General features: G+C 48.9%; 1 protein-coding gene across 2 annotated transcripts in view; it reads left to right on the top strand.

Moving 5' to 3' along the window:
• The window catches only part of SCUBE3 (signal peptide, CUB domain and EGF like domain containing 3), a 33,182-nt gene extending 22,454 nt beyond the window's left edge, over nucleotides 1–10,728 (top strand). For both annotated transcript variants that reach the window (XM_032409971.1, XM_032409970.1), the window contains 16 exons: nucleotides 710–826; nucleotides 2,496–2,618; nucleotides 3,096–3,212; nucleotides 3,721–3,846; nucleotides 4,123–4,239; nucleotides 4,379–4,483; nucleotides 4,774–4,890; nucleotides 5,209–5,367; nucleotides 5,608–5,823; nucleotides 6,202–6,363; nucleotides 6,567–6,734; nucleotides 7,251–7,412; nucleotides 7,841–8,038; nucleotides 8,521–8,673; nucleotides 8,798–8,877; nucleotides 10,540–10,728. In XM_032409971.1, coding sequence (XP_032265862.1) covers nucleotides 710–826; nucleotides 2,496–2,618; nucleotides 3,096–3,212; nucleotides 3,721–3,846; nucleotides 4,123–4,239; nucleotides 4,379–4,483; nucleotides 4,774–4,890; nucleotides 5,209–5,367; nucleotides 5,608–5,823; nucleotides 6,202–6,363; nucleotides 6,567–6,734; nucleotides 7,251–7,412; nucleotides 7,841–8,038; nucleotides 8,521–8,673; nucleotides 8,798–8,877; nucleotides 10,540–10,689 — 2,270 coding nt within the window. In that variant the 3' untranslated portion in view covers nucleotides 10,690–10,728. The remainder of the gene's footprint in view (nucleotides 1–709; nucleotides 827–2,495; nucleotides 2,619–3,095; nucleotides 3,213–3,720; nucleotides 3,847–4,122; nucleotides 4,240–4,378; nucleotides 4,484–4,773; nucleotides 4,891–5,208; nucleotides 5,368–5,607; nucleotides 5,824–6,201; nucleotides 6,364–6,566; nucleotides 6,735–7,250; nucleotides 7,413–7,840; nucleotides 8,039–8,520; nucleotides 8,674–8,797; nucleotides 8,878–10,539) is intronic.
• The last annotated feature ends 7,702 nt before the right edge of the window (nucleotides 10,729–18,430 follow it).

Genomic DNA, 18,430 nt, shown 5'->3' with positions numbered 1-18,430 from the left:
CAGTTCCAGGCCTGACGCGTCTCCTACCTAGCCAGTCTCTCCCCATTAGGAAAGGAAAACAACAACAGAACAGCCAGCTTATCTCCATTTGGAACTAAAAGGAGGGCTTGGGAGGAGTTGGAGGTACCCGGGAGGGGCTGGGAAATGACCAAGTATGTGCCTCTCCTCTGAGGATGAGCAGTCAGGCCTGGAACTGGGATCTTTTTTTAAGACAGCTGAGCAAGGAGGAAGGGGAAGATGAATTGGTGGCCATCCCTCAGCTGTCTTAGGGATCACTAGGCTCACTCTTCCCAAGACTATCCCACCCTGACACCAGAGAGATAGTCGGCGGAAAAAGGAGGAGACTCCTATCTGTCCCTTCTTGTTCCCTGGAGGCTGAGAACCACCCTTCCTTAGCTCCCATCCCTCCCTGCGCCCTCCCCGCTCCACCTCCTCCACCCCCTCAGCGCATTCCTGCCTGACAGCTCTGGCTTGTACCTGCCTCACTGCTGTCCACCTTGTTTCAATCAAGTAGGGGGCAGGGAAGTGGACTGCTTGGCTGCACTTGTGAGGGGATGGGGGCTGGGAGCCTCCACTGAATGCTCCTTCGAAAGCACAGGGAGGCAGCTGAGGCCTTCCCTCGTGCCTCTGCGCTCTCTACTCCCCTCAAATTTGGGATTCCTCCAAGCAAGTAACCCAATTACCATCCCCGTGCCTCCCTCCTAAACAGAGACCTGTGCTGTCAACAACGGGGGCTGTGACAGTAAGTGCCACGATGCAGCCACGGGCGTCCACTGCAGCTGCCCCGTGGGCTTCATGCTGCAGCCAGACAGGAAGACCTGCAAAGGTAAGGGCTCTCAGAGGACAGGGGCATCGGGGTAAGGGGCTGAGGTTGGGACCAGAGATACAGTACCTATTATGGAAGCTCCTCAACCCCCGGAGGCTGTCCTGATTAGAAAGAACCGAGGGCATGGCTAAGGCTTGTCTCTTGTCTGCCTTTCCCACCTCAGTTCAAGGGGCACGAAAGTCCAGCCAGCTCCTTAGTGCCCCAACCCTACATTGTTTTCCTTACTCTCATTCCTATCCCCCTACAGGTCCCTAACCCTCTTGTTTAATGAACATGCCATTCTCATTTGTCCCTGGCTCTAGAAGGATATTTGAGCCCTGACTGTGTGTGTACAAGGTCACAGATGTGTTCCATAACCTTCTTAACCCACATTCCCCAGACCTTTCCAAGTGGAAAGGCTACACTGGTCAGAGGGAGAAGAGGGTGGCAGTTGGGAGCACTGATGCTGGAGCCTGGCTACCTGCGTTCAGATCCCAGCTCTGCAATCCTGCGCAAGTTACTTAGCATCTGTGCCTCAGTTCCACTACAATAATGGTGCTTGTAAAGATTAGATCAGTTATATATAAATTATATAAAAAGTACTTAGAACAGTACCTGACAGATGGTAAGTGTCTTGTGTTAACTATTATTATGGTATAATTTCCCATATTGTCCATCCTATTTCCCTTCCTTTTAATAAGCCAGGTCTGGGAGAAAGGTGGAGTGGGGGGAGGAAAAAGGGAGGGTAGCCATACTGAAATAATGATTCATCAGGTCTGTGTCCCCTGGTCACAAGGAGGCCTGGAAAGAGGACTGAGCTCCTCCTTTGTGTCTTTTGGCCCAACAGCTGGCAGAGAGGATGGGGAGACAGGGAGGGCTGGGGCAGCAGGTCAGACAGCCAGAGTTGAGAGGTTTCCTGCTGGGAAGGACTGTTGACAGGTATGCTAAGAGTGAAGTGGAAGACTGCCCTCTCTGCCCCCTCCCCCAAGTAGGGGTAAGTAGCCTGGGTCCTGTCTGCCACCAGCTTGGGGAACTTGACCTCAGGAAGGAAGCTGCTCACGGGCCCCCCTTCCCTTCCTAGTGCTGAAAGCCGCCTCAGGCCTGAGCCTCTCCAGACCTCTCCCAGTCCAGCCCCCTGCCTGGCCCCCACCCCTCCCCCAGCAGCTACCCAGCCTCACTGGCTCTCCTGGAGGTCCTGGTGCCTGGCTCTCTCCTAGCTCCCCCTCTCTGAAGGGCTGCCCCTTTGAATCTTCACCTCTCTGTGCCACCCCCCACACCATTGCCTAGGGCTCTTAGGCCGGGCAGGGGCGGGGGACAGCATGGGATAAACCTTACCCACTGGCCTTTTGGGGAACGGCCATCACCACAGAATGAAGGACAGAAACTAGCCCCCTGGTTCGAATGCCTACCTACTTCCTACTCTAGGCAATTCCCTGAAGGCCTGACTCTGCTTCCCATCTGTCCCTTTCTAACAGGGCTCAGTCCCAGGAAAGGTGTTCCTAATGACCACAGATCCCATGAACAGGGAAGAAACAGACTAGAGAGTGAGAGAGGAGTCAGAACAGCAGACCCAGGGCTCTGCTTGATTTTCTCTGTCTCTGTGAGGGAGGGAGGGAGGTCATCTCCTTATTTGTTGTCCCCAGGCTTTGGTATCACCTTTGGTTCTCTCTACTTTGTTCTGCTTCCCCAGACATAGACGAGTGCCGCTTGAACAATGGGGGCTGTGACCACATTTGCCGCAACACAGTGGGCAGCTTTGAATGCAGCTGCAAGAAGGGCTATAAGCTTCTCATCAATGAAAGGAACTGCCAGGGTGAGCAGATGTGGGCCAAGGGGAAAGCCTTGGGAGAGGTTCTAGGGGTAGGAGAGCTTCAGGGAGGCCAGAGGGCCAGAATCTGAGAAAGTCAGTGGACACTGTGGAGAGTCTCCATAGGCAGTGTCATGCTGAAATTAGCAAACGTACCCCTTCCTCTTGATAGACCAGCTCTACCTTGCTCTTGGCAAGGAGGAGGGATGGATTTCTCCCTAATTCAAATCCTTGGCAGGATCTGACCTGCCTAACCACATATGGTGGTCCTGATCCATGGGCACCAGATCTCACAGTTCCTGACTCCAAAGACTACAAGTGGAGGGGGCACAGGGGATGGGTAGGCACTGCTAAATCATTGATCCTAGGGCTGGGCCATGAGGGAGGGTCAAGGCCCCTCATGTGGGTCCTTCACCTAAGCAAGGGGTCCCAGGGTCAAGTGCCCCAAGACAGATTCAGTGGCTTGCATCCCTGTTCTTCCAGATATAGACGAGTGTTCTTTTGATCGAACCTGTGACCACATATGTGTCAACACACCGGGAAGTTTCCAGTGCCTCTGCCATCATGGCTACCTGCTGTATGGTGTCACCCACTGTGGGGGTAAGCCAGCAAATTCACACCCTCCACCACCCGGCCCCTCTCACCTCCACACCCTTCCGCTGAACAAGTTCCTGAGTTGGCTTGTGGCTGTGGGCAGTCCCCAGGTGCATGTGCCATGTCTGCATCCATCATGATGACCTGGGAGATATTAAGACAACTAGGAGATGAGATCGGGGAACAGCATTCTGCTTCCATAATTTCTATCTCCCATCCCATCGCTGCCTCTTGACTCCCATCCGCAACTTCCAAATTACAGTCCCAGTGGTAGGAAGGAGTGGAAGGCTTTAAAAACCTTGTCAGCCAGGCCCCTTTTCAGTCAGTCGTTCTTTGGCTGGGGGCAGAGATAAGGGAGGGAGGTCCTAGGCTTGAGTTTTCTCGAGCCAGTAGTCGTCTCGGAGTGCCTGGGACTCTAACCAAAGGTCCTCACTCACTGCCTGCTCCGTGGCTCCTGCTCCGTGGCTCCTACTCCGCCCCACCGTTGTTGGTATCTCCCTACGCCTTCCCCCAGATGTGGATGAGTGCAGCATCAACCGCGGAGGTTGCCGCTTCGGCTGCATCAACACTCCGGGCAGCTACCAGTGTACCTGCCCCGCGGGCCAGGGCCGGCTGCACTGGAACGGCAAAGATTGCACAGGTGGGCAGCACCCTCTGCTGGCCAGAGCCGGCACTGCACTTTTGGGGGGGGTGGAAATTGGGGTCCTGGAAGTGGGGTCCTTCCACGCTGAGGAAGCTGTGAAGTAGTAGGGGAGCAGAATGCAGTCATTTGAGTTAGAGACATGAAGTTTCTGGTAAAGAATCCCCTCATCGGTCTCGGTTTACAATCACAGTTCTCTTCCTCCAAATGAGCGAACGGCGGAGGAGGGTGGGGGAGGAAGGCCCTCTCTTCCTCGGGTCCCTCTCCCCTTCCTAGAGCCGGTAAAATGTCAAAGCAGTCCTGGTGCCTCGAAAGCCATGCTCAGCTGCAACCGGTCTGGCAAGAAGGACACCTGTGCCCTGACCTGCCCCTCCCAGGCCCGGTTTTCGCCAGGTACACAGAGGCGGTTGCTGTAGGGCTGGCAGGGAGGAAAGGCCAGCTGTGCAGGAAGCTCTTCTGCTTCCGCTGCATTACTCCACCCAGTGGGTGTTGGGGGGGGGTGGTCAGAGCTGTGACAGCCCCCTTCTCTCAGAGTCTGAGAATGGCTTCACGGTGAGCTGTGGCACCCCCAGCCCCAGGGCCACTCCAGCCCGAGCTGGCCACACCGGGAACAGCACAAACTCCAACCACTGCCATGGTGAGCACCAGCCCAGAGGCCTTGTTCCCACCTTACTCTCTTGCTTAGTAACCCCCATTTCTCTTCATTACTCCTCCTGGCCTTATTTTATCCTGGATCCCCTTCCTTGCTTTGTCATTCTTCAGCCCTTCTGCCTTGCTCCCTCTGCCCCTAACATCTGACTCCCCTGGCTTTCATAATCCTTCTCCAGCCAAGCCCCTGGCTTATTGCCCAGCTTCTCGATACCCTCCACAGCAGTTCCCACCCCCACGGGGCCCCCAGGCTGTGCTGAGCTTCTACCATCCCCCTAGAGGCTGCAGTGCTATCGGTTAAACAGCGGGCCTCCTTCAAGATCAAGGATGCCAAGTGCCGCCTGCACCTGCGAAACAAAGGCAAAATGGAGGAGGCCAGCAGGATCCTGGGGCAAGGTCTGGACTGGGGCCCCCACCCCACTGGGTTGTCTGGCCACCACACCCTTCCCACGTCTCCGCTCCTCTGCTTAGCGAGATCTCCAAAAACCCGCTGGCGTCCTGAACTCTGGACAGAGCAGGGGAAGAGGCTCTTGCAGGCACAGGGCCCAAGGAAGTCCTGGGATATCCCCCCACCAAGTAATTGGTATCCTACATTAAAAGCGAACTGAGATAGTTGCGGAGATCTGGTGAGGTCTGGCTGGCTTGGGGTGGAACAGTGAGAGCTGGGAGCGAGAACTTTCTCTGCCCCTGGGGTTGACAAGTCCTCTCCCCCAGGTGGTGCCCCCTGCTCTGACTGCCAGGTCACCTTCATCCACCTCAAGTGTGACTCCTCTCGGAAGGGCAAGGGCCGGCGGGCCCGGACCCCTCCAGGCAAGGAAGTCACTCGGCTCACCCTGGAACTGGAGGCAGAGGTCAGAGCCGAAGAAACCACAGGTGGGACTGGGGGCACTGCTGGGAGGAGGGTGGAAAGCAAGGGGTCAGAGGTGGGGAAACCGCAGGTCTCAGCAGCAAAAGGAAGGGGCAACGCCTGTACTAAAGGCAGACCCCGCCTAACACCAAAGCCAGGAGCCAGTCTCTTACTATGCCCCTCCTAGCTCCTAGCTTTGCTCCCTGCCCTCCTGCTCATAGCCACTTTCTCTTCCTTCCCTGACTCATACCATCATCTACCACCAGCTGCCTGTGGACTCCCCTGCCTCCGACAGCGAATGGAACGGCGGCTGAAAGGGTCCCTGAAGATGCTTAGAAAGTCCATCAACCAGGACCGCTTCCTGCTGCGCCTGGCAGGCCTTGATTACGAACTGGCCCACAAGCCGGGCCCAGGAGCTGGGGAGCGAGCAGAGCTGGTGGAGACCTGTAGGCCTGGGCAGCACCGTGCTGGGGCTAAGTGTGGTAAGGGAGCTTGCTGGGGAAAAGGGGAACAGGGGAGTGGGGATGGCCCAACTTGGGCCTGACTCAGAGCAGGACACTTTATGGCCTCAGTTGTACCTCAAATTGTGAGGCAGCCAAGACCCTCCTGCCTATCATCCTCCTCTCCCTGGTCCCAGGCTGAAATCTAGAGGGATATCATGTCTAGAGGGACCACCAACCCTCCTGTACGTGGCTTTGGCCCCTGGTCTTCCCAAGCAGGATTCTGTCTCTTCCCAGACAGAGATTCTCCTTGAATCTGTAGGGGGTGGAAGGGGGGGCAGGAAGGGGAATCCCAGGCCTGGGTGGTGGGAAATAGGCGGGGGGGTGGGGGGGTGGCTAGCGCGGCCGACTCTCCCTCAGTCAGCTGCCCGCAGGGAACGTATTACCACGGCCAGACGGAGCAGTGTGTGCCATGCCCAGCGGGCACCTTCCAGGAGAGAGAAGGGCAGCTCTCCTGCGACCTTTGCCCTGGGAGTGATGCCCATGGGCCTCTCGGAGCCACCAACGTCACCACATGTGCAGGTGCCAGGGGAACAAACAATACAGAGTGGGGTAGGGTGGGCACTGGGACGCCCACGGGCATGGGATTTCCCAAGGGCAGGCCCAGGCTCCAGACCACTCTCCTCGTCAACATCCTGTTTGTGTGCCTCTGTCCCTGAGACTGGGTAATCCGTGGGGATGACCAGGACCATCCCCATCAGAGTTGGGCCCTTGATTCATTGCAGGTCAGTGCTCACCTGGCCAATACTCTGTAGACGGGTTCAAGCCCTGCCAGCCATGTCCACGGGGCACCTACCAACCTGAAGCAGGACGGACCTTGTGCTTCCCATGTGGTGGGGGCCTCACCACCAAGCATGAGGGGGCCATCTCCTTCCAAGACTGTGACACCAAAGGTGAATGGGCTACTCACTTGGAGACTCCCCAACTTTAACTACTTCCAAAAACTCTCCAAGTCCCCAGAGTCAACCTAAGTATGTTGCCCCACCATCTTCCCCAGACTGGGAAGGGCCCAGCTGCCTGACCAACCATACCGTCCTGCTCAGAGGACACATCCTGACCCTCACCAGTCCCAAGTCCAGGAATTAGGGAATAAATAACAGTCTCATTTACTCCTCTGCTTTGGAGAACGGGTAGCATATTCCCCTCAATACTACAAATAAGTTTCTATAGGTTTGGCACGATGCTCAGTGCCTGAAAGAAAAGGACTGGCACAGTGGCTGACCAGTCTGTCAAGTTTGTTTTTCCCTAGGCTTAAATTCTGGCATGACTAGGAAAGGTTGGGACTTTGGAAGGAACTTGGGTATCTTCAGTCCCCTGCTTCTCCATGATGAATATGTCCTGCTCATCCCATGCCCCAGAACTCCCACTTGCCTGCCATCTTAACTCCTACCTTTCCCCCTTGCCTGCAGTCCAGTGCTCCCCTGGTCACTACTACAACACCAGCATCCATCGCTGTATCCGCTGTGCCATGGGCTCCTATCAGCCCGACTTCCGTCAGAACTTCTGCACCCGCTGTCCAGGAAACACAAGCACTGACTTTGATGGCTCCACCAGCGTGGCCCAGTGCAAGAGTATGTGGCAGGCCAGGCGGTGGAAAAGGGCGTAGAGAGGCCTGGGAACAATGGCCATGAGAAGAGGTTGGGGGAGGGATAAGTAAACCCACAGGGAGCAAGGCTAGGGAGTGGGTGGGCACGAAAGTCCCACCCTCCACCTCTCCCAACCCACTCAATCCCAAGACCGTTGCTGGGCTGGGCCCCATGGCACTCTCTCCCTGGACACAGGTAATGGGGAGACAGAGAGGTGAAGTGAGATGAGAAGGTACTAAAAGGGCGGGAAGGAAGGTGGACCCAGATCTTGGAGAAGAGATGATGAATCAGGAAGGCGGCTATCTACATGTGTCTGATTTCCACTTCAAAACGCTTCAATATCCCTAACCCATTTCCCCGTTGACTTCCCTTCTCTTTCTTGCTCTCTTTCTTGCGCCTGGGTTTGCATACAGATCGCCAGTGTGGTGGGGAGCTGGGTGAGTTCACTGGCTATATCGAGTCCCCCAACTACCCAGGCAACTACCCAGCTGGCGTGGAGTGCATCTGGAACATCAACCCCCCACCCAAGCGCAAGATCCTTATCGTGGTACCCGAGATCTTCCTGCCATCTGAGGATGAGTGTGGGGACGTCCTCGTCATGAGAAAGAACTGTGGGTGGCTGCAGAGCTGGGCCAGGGAAGGGCAAATCTGGTTGGGAGGGAGAGAGAGAGAGAGAGAAGATGGGTACAGGAAGAACTGGGGCAGTGAGAAGGGAGGCCTTGGGACGAGAGAGGCTAACAAAGGAAAACAGCAATGAATGCTCTATGTTTGGTGGAGAGCAGAGTTAAGAAAGCCAGCATTGGGATTAGAACTCCAATAGTGTTACACATGTCACTTTCCTGTTCTAGCATTTTTGCTGTTCCATTCATTGAAATGTCAAATTTCTTACACTCTGTGAGTGCCCGGACATCAAAGAGGAGTTGTGGAACAAGCAGAGGGCAGTGGGAGAGGATATGTGTATGCTGGGGGTGGGGGAGGTACATGCACGGGGGAGAGCCTCTGTCAGCATGACTCCTTCCCCCCACGGCCCTCCTCCACGAGGGCTTGGGTAGCCTGCCCTGCTGCTCTCCTGACCTGCTGCTTGCCTTCCCAGCCTCCCCATCCTCCATTACTACCTATGAGACCTGCCAGACCTACGAGCGGCCCATTGCTTTCACGGCCCGCTCCAGGAAGCTTTGGATCAACTTTAAGACAAGCGAGGCCAACAGCGCTCGTGGCTTCCAGATCCCCTATGTTACCTATGATGGTGAGCAAGGGCAGGAATGCCAGGGAGGTGGGTGAGAAAGGTGAGGCTCATGAGTCTTAGGAGGGAACAGGGGGAGCAGGAAGAGTTTCCACTCATAAACTGCTCCCCTTGGTTGATTTTGCAGAGGACTATGAGCAGCTAGTAGAAGACATTGTTCGAGATGGCCGGCTCTATGCGTCTGAAAACCACCAGGAGATTTTAAAGGCAAGTGAACGAGCACAGCAATAAGAATAGCCAGCATTTAATGAGCATGTAACAATGTGCAGGCAGTAGGCTGAGGGCTTACAGGAATATTCTCATTTGATATACACAAGAGCTCTATGAAATAGGTACTTTCATCATTCCCACTTTACACATAAGAAAACTAAGGCACAGAGTTACAGAACTTGCCCAGTGCGTCCAAGCCCATCTGACTGCAGGGTCCCTCACACTACCTTATACTGTGGGGGAAGAGGAAGAGAAGATGAGGAGATGAAATGTCCCCTACGGCTTGTACCAAGAAATAGGGGGGAAATGAGGTACAGAAAGATGCTTCTGCATAAGTCCCTCCCTTCTCTGCCTCCCTCCTCAGTTCCCACAGAAAAGGAGCAGATCTAGCACAGTGTTTCTCAGAGTTAATTCAGCACAACCTGTTTTAAAGGAAAAGAAATGTCACCAACGTTAAAGAATGAACTAGACCCCCCAGGGTCTGTGGATCCGTTTGAGAAAATCTTACTTGGGAAGCTACAGTCCTAGCAACAGTATTATCCTTCATAAATTATCAATGCAAGAACAAATTTTATCTTTATGGTTATTAAAATCATTTTTGCATTATCCTCAAAATAAGAGACACAATGACAAAAATCTCCTAGAACTTGCAGACTACAAAGAAAATCATTTCAGCAGTGCTTTTTGAACATGTTTTAAAGCATCTGAACCCTTATTTCAGATGTGCTGTGGAACTCCAATGCATAAAGTAGTGGGGATGAGGGGCCAGAAGCCCCGTCTCTTATTTTAAAAATCTGCTGATGCCATAGGAAGAATACTAGCCTAGAAGCCAGAAGACCTGAGCCTCAGTGCACAGTGCCTGGCGCCTAGTAGGCTCTCCACACGCCATGTTGCTGTCTCAGACAGAGTGGTCAGGAAAGGCCTGAGAGGAGACCTAAATGAGGTAAAGGGCTACCCATTAGAAGATCAGGAAAGGAGCATTTTAAGCTGAGAAGCATGGGAGTGGTGTGGCATGTTTGAGAACCCTGAAGCCAGGAGAGCTCAGCAGAGTAAGAAAGTCAAGGGGGACTAGAGGACAGAGAGCAGGGTACAGATCACTTTCAGCCCATGGGCCATGCAAGGGACTGGGCTTTACTGAATGAAAAAAGAAACCAGAGAAGTGTTTTCAATAGCAAAAGGACATGATCTAATTAAAAACCAAAAAAGTCATTCTGGCTGCTGTGGGGGAGAACAGTCTGTAGAGGGACAAGGGTAGGTGGGAGCAGGGAGCAAGGAAGCAGGGTAGGAGGCTATTGCAAGTTGTCCAAGTGAGAGATGATGGTGGCCTGGACAGTGTGGTAGCTGTGGAGGCTGTGGGAAACGGTCAGACCCCAGATATTATTTTGAAGGTGGAATCAACAGGATTTGTTGTGGTTGTGGGCAAGAGAGAGGAGTCAAGGATGACTCCAAGGACTGGGACATGAGCAAGGGAAGGATGGCGCTGCCAGTGACGGAGTTGTAGGATTCTAAAGGAGGAACAGGTGGTGGGATGGAAATCCAGAGTTCACCTCTGGGCATGCCTACTCAACGTGAGGAGGGGCTGCTTCTGAGTCGAGGCTGGTGTCCCTCTTTCCCACCCCCAACGCTGAGGCTGACATTGCCGCCTGCCACCCTTTGCAGGACAAGAAGCTCATCAAGGCCTTCTTTGAGGTGCTGGCCCACCCCCAGAACTACTTCAAGTACACAGAGAAGCACAAGGAGATGCTGCCAAAATCCTTCATTAAGCTACTCCGCTCCAAAGTTTCCAGCTTCCTGAGGCCCTACAAATAGTGCCCCTAAGCCCAAGACCCAGGTTTTAAAGCCCCCAGACTCCTTAGCCCTCAGAGCCGGCAGCCCCCATCCCCAGATGAGGAACTCTCTCCTCTCTTTCTTTTTGGAGGAAAAAAAAAATCACTATAGACAAAGCACTCTTCCTTTCTGTCTCTCTAGCTTCCTTTCCTGTCTCTCCCTGCCTCTCTCTTTCTCCCTCTCTCTTACTGTGGTCTCTTTTCCTACACGCTCCCTGGAAAAGCCATTAAGCGCTGGCTCTGTTTCCCCTGAGGGGTAAAAGAACAGTGTCCCCTTCCCCTTCCCAGCCACAATGCCCATTTTACTAGCCCACATCCCTGGCCTCATCAGCTTGGAAGGGTGCTAGAGGCCCATGAAGGAAGTGGGGAATGGGGCGGGGGAAGAAGGGCTTCTGCCATTTTAGGGTTGTGCCTTGCTAGTCAGGAGCCAAAATGCCCCCTGGCTGTGCCCCCCAGGGTGATTCTAACAACCCAGGGTTCTGCCAAAGAAGCCTTTGACTTACAGGCTTAATGCCAGCACTGGTACTCTAGGGCACGTAGTTCGAGCCCTGGACTGTCCACACAACTGGCTTTCTTGTCTGTACAGCTTCTCTCCTTCTTCCCCCACGTCTGCTTGGGGTCCAATCCATGAGGGCTTACAAAAGGCCCATAGCACTGGGCTAGTGGACAGCAGCTGAATGAGGAAAAGCAGCAGGCATTACCATGTTGAATGTGCCGCTGTCACCCCCCCAACAGAAAGACTATAGCTCTGCAGGACAGAAACCAGGTTTTAAAGCATCACCAAAAAAAAAGAAAAAAAAAAAGAAAGAACGAAAGAAAGGAAAGAAAGAAAGAAAGAAAGAAAGAAAGGAAAAAAGAAAGAAAGGAAGGAAGGAAAGAGAGAAAATGTATCATCTAAAGGACTAGACTACAGAACAATTGGAGCCAGCCTCAAACACTAATCCCCTTCCTTGTCTTCCTGGCCCAGCCATCTCCTCACCCCTACCTGAGTGCTCCCTGGGGGAGCCCTACTCCCCTTGCTAAGTGTTGTCCTTAAAGAAACATGGCTGCTGACCAGAAGCCAGCCTGGGCCTTGCCCCAGACTTGTCTTTCCCTTGTAGCCCCAGATGGCTTGTGGGCTCCACCAAAGAGGACCCTGCTCTGCAGCCAGCCCAGAGCCACTTGCTGCCCACAACCTTGCTGGCCCCAGGTTGTGGGCAGCAAGAGGAATGTGTGCACACTTGGCAAGCCTTCTGCCCACCCTGTCCACATCTAATAAGTGCAATCATTTTGAGTCTTCCTATGTTGTCTAGAGGGAGGGGTTTTTGTTTTCTGGTTTTGTTTTTTGTTTTTGTTTCTTTTTTCCTCTATTAGAACAAACCTATTTATAGCTGCCCAAGAGAGAAGAGTGTATGTTTGAAGTGGAAGAAAAAAGGTTTTGAATCTCATGAACCTTGAGTGCTGGAGCATCTGATCTGTCTCTGTTCCCCCACCAGTGGCCATCCAGACCTCTGGAACCCTCAGCTGGGGGAACCCAAAACTGTAGCTCAGAGGCACCTGATGTGTAGGAGAGTAATTCTGGGGACTTGACGGAGCAGGAAGGAGAGGGACCTGTGTTTGCTAATCCAATCCTGCCATCCCTATGCCTCTCTATGGATTCAGCATGGACCTCACGACTGTAGAGGCCGATGGAATCGGTCAGTGATTCTCCACTCCCAAGTAGGGAAAGCCTCCATCTTTTCCCTGCCTTCATCCTGTTTTCCCCTGGTGTACACATGGAAGAGCATCAGGACAAACCCCCTGGGGATGGGCTGACTCAGGGCCCTGAGGCCAGAGACAAGGCTACGGGAACCAAGAACAGGACAGTTATCCAGGCATGAAGTTTGCCTGACCTTGGCCACTCTGCCTACCCCTACCGGTTTGCCATTCCCTCTAGGAGTTGACTTCAAGCCTAGCTTCCTCCACTACTGCTTTTCAAAAGGAAGAATCAAGCGCATGCCCAAGCCCACATCCTGCACACATTCTACCCTCATTCCACTGCTGCCTATAAATTTATTTTCCATTTGCTCCTTTTATTTCCCCCAAAGCTGTAGTTCTATTCAATCAAAGGCTACCAATTAACTTCTAGGGTTCATTTCTAAGTGACTGTCCCAGGTTATTGCTCCCCCAGGAGAGTCAACACTACATAAAGAAGCTTGCACCATCCCCTCACTCCCTAATCAGTAGTGTTCACCAGCCAAAGATAGCCTTAGGCAGTAGGTAGCCAAGGTCAAAGCTAGTTCCCCCGACTTCCATTAGCCAACACCCAGGCCCTTGGCAGTAGAGTGTCTGGCTTCCTGTGTCTCTCTTAGTCAGAGAGGGCTCTGCTATAAAGATACAACATGGCTGCTTCCATACAAGAAAACTGTCATTTAATAGAAGTATCCACACTTCCCAGGAAATGCCATGAAAACTGCTTTAATCCACTCTGACCATCCTCATTCTCCACCAGAAGCTAGGATAACTTTCTGATTCTCTCCCTACCATTGCATCTCTCTTAGAAAGCTAAGCAGAGTACTTCCCAACTTAGGCCTTCAGGGTCTGGCTTCTCCTTGCTCTCTTCCTTTCCTGTCACCCCATACATACATATAAACATATTTCCTCCAGTAGTTTATTCCATGGTTTCTGGAAACTGCAAATGATTTCCACAGTATGGAAAGTATAGACCACTAGGCTTCTTAACTAATGTCAAAACAGATCTTGGTGAGCAGGTAAAGACCTGCTAATGTCCACCACGATTAGTTTAGGTCGTCCAAGTAGGGGGTTAACAATCCAGGCAAAGCTACTGCTGAACATATGGAGGAAGCCAGTCTTGGGGCATCAAACCAGGGGTTAAGTAGACTGAATGAGGAGTCAACACTCAGGGACTCTCTAGGCCTTTTACGGGTCAGACAGAAAAAAAGGTTTTTACCAGTGTAAGGAAGGAAGTAGATGGTGTAAATGGGAACCCTTCATGAACCAGTCCCAAGGCCTCTCTGCAGGATGGGGGTGTTTACAGGGCCACAGTACTGTGAGGCTTCATTTCTCTTAGTACAAAACCTGCCCTGATCTGAGTCTGGAAATGGGAAGCCATTTCTGCAAGGACTCTGAGCGCCAAGTGATGCACATCAGAAAGGCACTTAAATCCTCAGCAACATGGCAATCCCTTTTTACTTCTCTGCCTCCCTCTTTCTGTATTATTAGGCCAGGTCCATTCCCTAAACCCGAGGGAACTCTCAGTCAGGAGAAAACCGACCAGAGCCCGGACTTGAGCTGCCCTACCCCAGGCCTATAAATCCCCAGAAGAAGACACTGAGCTGTGACTGCTCTGACTTCGTGAGGATTGGGTTAGTTTGAGGTAATGGAGGCTCATATTTGTTGCTGCAAGTTCAGAAATACGGCCCTGGTCTCTGGCCTTAATGAAATTTTTGTATCTGAGAAGTGTTATCCATAGGCATGTTTGAGGGGACTCTGTAGTGGACTGACAGGTCATATCTCAAAATGTCAGAAAACATTATAGAGCATTCAAACTTTGTTATTTGCTGCTTAACCTCAATGTTACAGGCTCAAATTAGGGGGAGGGAGACAAAGTATAACTGACCATAAGCAGAAAATAATGTTAACCTGCTTGGCTTCTTTCTAAAGCACAAAAGTGGAAGCAAACAACACAAGGATATCTTTAAATAGGACTTGTCTCAAAGATAGCACACCCTGTCCTTGGGCCATTATTTGGACTAGGAACCCTTTAAGAAAATATATGATTAGAGAGAATAGAACCCCCAGTTCTGTTATCAGCTTATCTAGACAACACATTGTAGCAGTTTGGACAAACCGAAAACTTTATTCTTCTATGTGAGTTAAACTGAAGTTTCAGAGAATAATCATTACCATGTGGGAGGCTTTTTTTAATGCAGAAAAAGAATCTCAAAATGTTGTATTTATATCTGCCTTCCACTGCTGCCAATATAGTAAGTATCTCCTACACGATCAACAATAAACAGTAAATGATGCAGTTCATAGAGTATTTTGCACTTGGGGAAAAAAATGTATCTGAACTTGTAAAAAGAAATGTTTGGATTTTGTATTGTCTTTTTTTATTATTATTATTAAAATACTAAATGAAACTCCTTGGCCTGGCATCTATTCCTCTGTCTCAATAGTTTATTCTAGAGCTGGAAACAAAGTGTCTTTTGGCTTTCAGATAGGACTTATAAAATTGTTTCATGTATCCATCTTATTCCTAATGATTTTGGAACCTGAAAAGGCTTGTCTCTCTATTTTTAAAGGCAGTATCAAGAATTATCCCCTACGGGGGATCTAGGGAGTAGGGGAAGTTTAGGGTATTGTTTCTCCTCACTATAGTACAGTTCCCCAAATCTAGCCAGGCCACAGATTCCCTAATTAAGATGTCCCACTCTAGCAAAATACCAGCACTGAGAGTCACGCAAAGTTGTTCTTTTTAGGCAGTACACTCTTGGCCACCCAACAGAATTCTGAAATATCATTTAGCCACTGTGACCATTACTACCATAGGGCACAGGAACACAATCTCCAGTCTCTTACAAATGAACAGTCCCAATTTCTAGGCTCAGAGATGATAGATAAAACTTGTTACAATTATGTAATTCCCTGACATAAAATTTTATTGGATCTAATATCCAAATGATATAGCAATTTAAGAGAAACAAGGCAAAATCTACGTGATCAAAAAATATGTTGGGTTGGCCTACTAGAATCCTAAACTTCCTTGTTACCATCTCTAAAGGATAGGTGCATTCATTTCTCAATTGAGCTCCTGTTATGTGCCCTGAATCGTGCATCAGGCTATCATAGCTTGATAACAATAGCCATACTCAAGACCCATACTCCTCAGGTAAGATTCTGATTACAACTGATCTTTCCACATACACTTCTCAACAGGAGAGAAAATCCAGTCTACCTGGTGGCTATGAGTATATATTAATTCACTGGCATTCCAATCAAACTTCCTGTAAGTTTGATTTAGTGTGACAAAACATGAACACTTTGGTGGGCTGACAAAATCACGTTTCTAGAACTGCAAAGCCAAGGACCAATACAGGACTATTATGACTACATCAGCTTGGGGCCATCCTCTCTGACTTATCTCTTAACCCTCTTTTATTCCAAAACACCAAGTCGTCCACCTTCTTCCTAGGACATTTGTGATGTTGTCCCTGATTAATGTATAATCAGGGCCAGTACAGTTGAGTCTGCTTATATCAGTCTTTATAAAACGGGGCACATGAAGACATTCCAAGGAATTCTTTCCAAGGGTATGTGAAGATCTTCCAAGAGATACTAGGCAAGGAAATCAATCTGAGGGGCATTTTAAGGAAGTAAGTTTCCAGATCCTCAACTTCTATTAGAAATCTTCCCCCAAACGAATATGTTTGGGAACCAGCCGGGATACTTAGGCACACTCCACCTCCTCTTTCAGCATAGTCCTTGTCCTACTTTCCAAAAGAAAGGCATATCCCTCACCTACACTGAATCTTCATCCATGGCCCAGGATATAAAAACCTGGGGAATAGGAGGGAGGGGTTGTTTTTTCCATTCATATAAAAATATTCCTATTACAATCAGTCCTCTTATTTCATCTTATAAAATGTTTACTATTTTCTACCTCCTACTAGTAAAACCAAATTGTTTGTTAGCTGTTCAAGCCATTATTTCCTAGCAAATATACTTTTCCTTTTTATTAAGTATGTAAGAAAAAGTTTGTCATGAAGTCTAAAAAAATTAATTGGAGTTATTTCTGATTTTTAAACATGATTCTTATTTAATTGTCCCCCAAAGCCAAACATCAGAATTCAACACGAGCACATATCCATATCTGCCAAGGGGATAACATGCCTTCGATCCTACTTCTCATTTATTAACTAGTAGATTTAGCTACATATTACACGGCATTATTCCAAATTATATAATGAGAAATAGTACTATCTTGTTTTTACAGTTTTTGTAATGTTAATATTAACTATATAATTTTAATCATGACTGATTTTTTAGTATTTTATAAGTTACAACTAGTAGCTTATTTCCCAGTGATTTTTTACAATATTCTTTAAAACAAGTATTAACATATTTATTTGAACTGAAGAATAAAGTCAGACTTTTTCCTAACAGAAAGTAAGTCTGATTTAGCTGATTGGTTTGAAAGAAGATTGGCTTTGCTAATTCCACAAATGGTAGGTGTTTTCCATACTGAAGTGAATCCGCACTTCAATACTTTCACAAAAAGATCCTGAAAACATGTAATGATAAAAGAATTTTATCAAAAAAAATTGTGTTGGTAAAAGAGTATGAAAATCAGTCTCTGATTAACAAGGTGCCTCTGAGTGAAAAGGTAACAGGTAACTAACAGTAATTTTTATAAGACTGAAACTGAGACTCTAATGACTAGATGACAAATCCTTTTGCAAGTTCAGTGGTTTCCAATTCTTTGTTTTTAATAAAATTAAAGGTCTCTATTTGATAGTACTTGAGAATATTATTTGGTAATAGGACACCTTGTGATTATTGGCATGTAATTTAGGAGTAGTTCAAAGCCTCAAGGACTAATGCTGTAACAAATCTCTTCCTTTCCCAATTACTACATGAACAAGGTTTCTCAATGCTTATGTCTGTAAAAATAAAAAACAGAGAATGGCTATTGCACCTTATCTCCTTCTACCATTAGGTCTGAATACCTGAACTCATCCATGAAAACCTGAACTAATTAAGAAATACCGTATTTCTCATCAAGGGATGCATTTTCTTTTTCTAAGTTTTTATTTATTCATTTAAGTAATCTCTACACCTAATATGGGGCTCGAACTAACGACCCCAAGATCAAGAGTCGCATGCTCTTGACTGAGCCAGCCAGGCACCCCAAGGGATGCATTTTCAATAAAGATTGTACTTTTTAGGTTTCACAAGTTATAAAAACATGTAATATATTTATGTTTTTTAAATAAATTGTGTACCAGTAATAACTGTAATGACAATTCAATTCAAAAGAAACTTTTTAACAATTAAAGCCTATGGTCAGGGCGCCTGGGTGGCTCAGTTGGTTAAGCGACTGCCTTCGGCTCAGGTCATGATCCTGGAGTCCCTGGATCGAGTCCCGCATCGGGCTCCCTGCTCGGCAGGGAGCCTGCTTCTCCCTCTGACCCTCCCCCCTCTCATGTGCTCTATCTCTCTCTCTCTCATTCTGTCTCAAATAAATAAATAAAATCTTTAAAAAAAAAATAAATAAAGCCTATGGTCACAGGCAATAAACTTAAATTTATACTCATTCTTGTTGCAAAGAAGTGTGACAGTGATCAATGAAAGTCTTTAAAACATACAAATACAAAATAATTAGGATACAGTTCTGTAGGGGAAGTGAATGGAAATAGGAGTTCAAGAAGAAAGGGAACCATATAAAATTTCTGCTAAAGGGCTTGTTCACATATTTTTAAATAGATGATGGTGGGCATCAAATATTTAGGGTATTTGGAGTCCACTGGATACAATTAAAGAGTTACAGAAGGGTTTTAGTTTAAAATGTTAAAATTACAATAACTCAGAAATTATATCTTCAAAAAGTACTTAAATTTGTGTTAGATACCAACTTTTAAATGAACAAGGGGTTATACAGTCCTTTCAAATTCTTTTATAGATTCCATTTTTAAAAAAATGTCCTAAGACCACTAGCCTAGGGGCGCCTGGGTGGCTCAGTCAGT

This window comes from Phoca vitulina, unplaced genomic scaffold (genome assembly GCF_004348235.1).
Source record: "Phoca vitulina isolate PV1807 unplaced genomic scaffold, GSC_HSeal_1.0 scaffold11, whole genome shotgun sequence".
Classification (NCBI taxonomy): Eukaryota; Metazoa; Chordata; class Mammalia; order Carnivora; family Phocidae; genus Phoca; species Phoca vitulina.
This window is presented reverse-complemented; position numbering and strand designations above follow the sequence as displayed.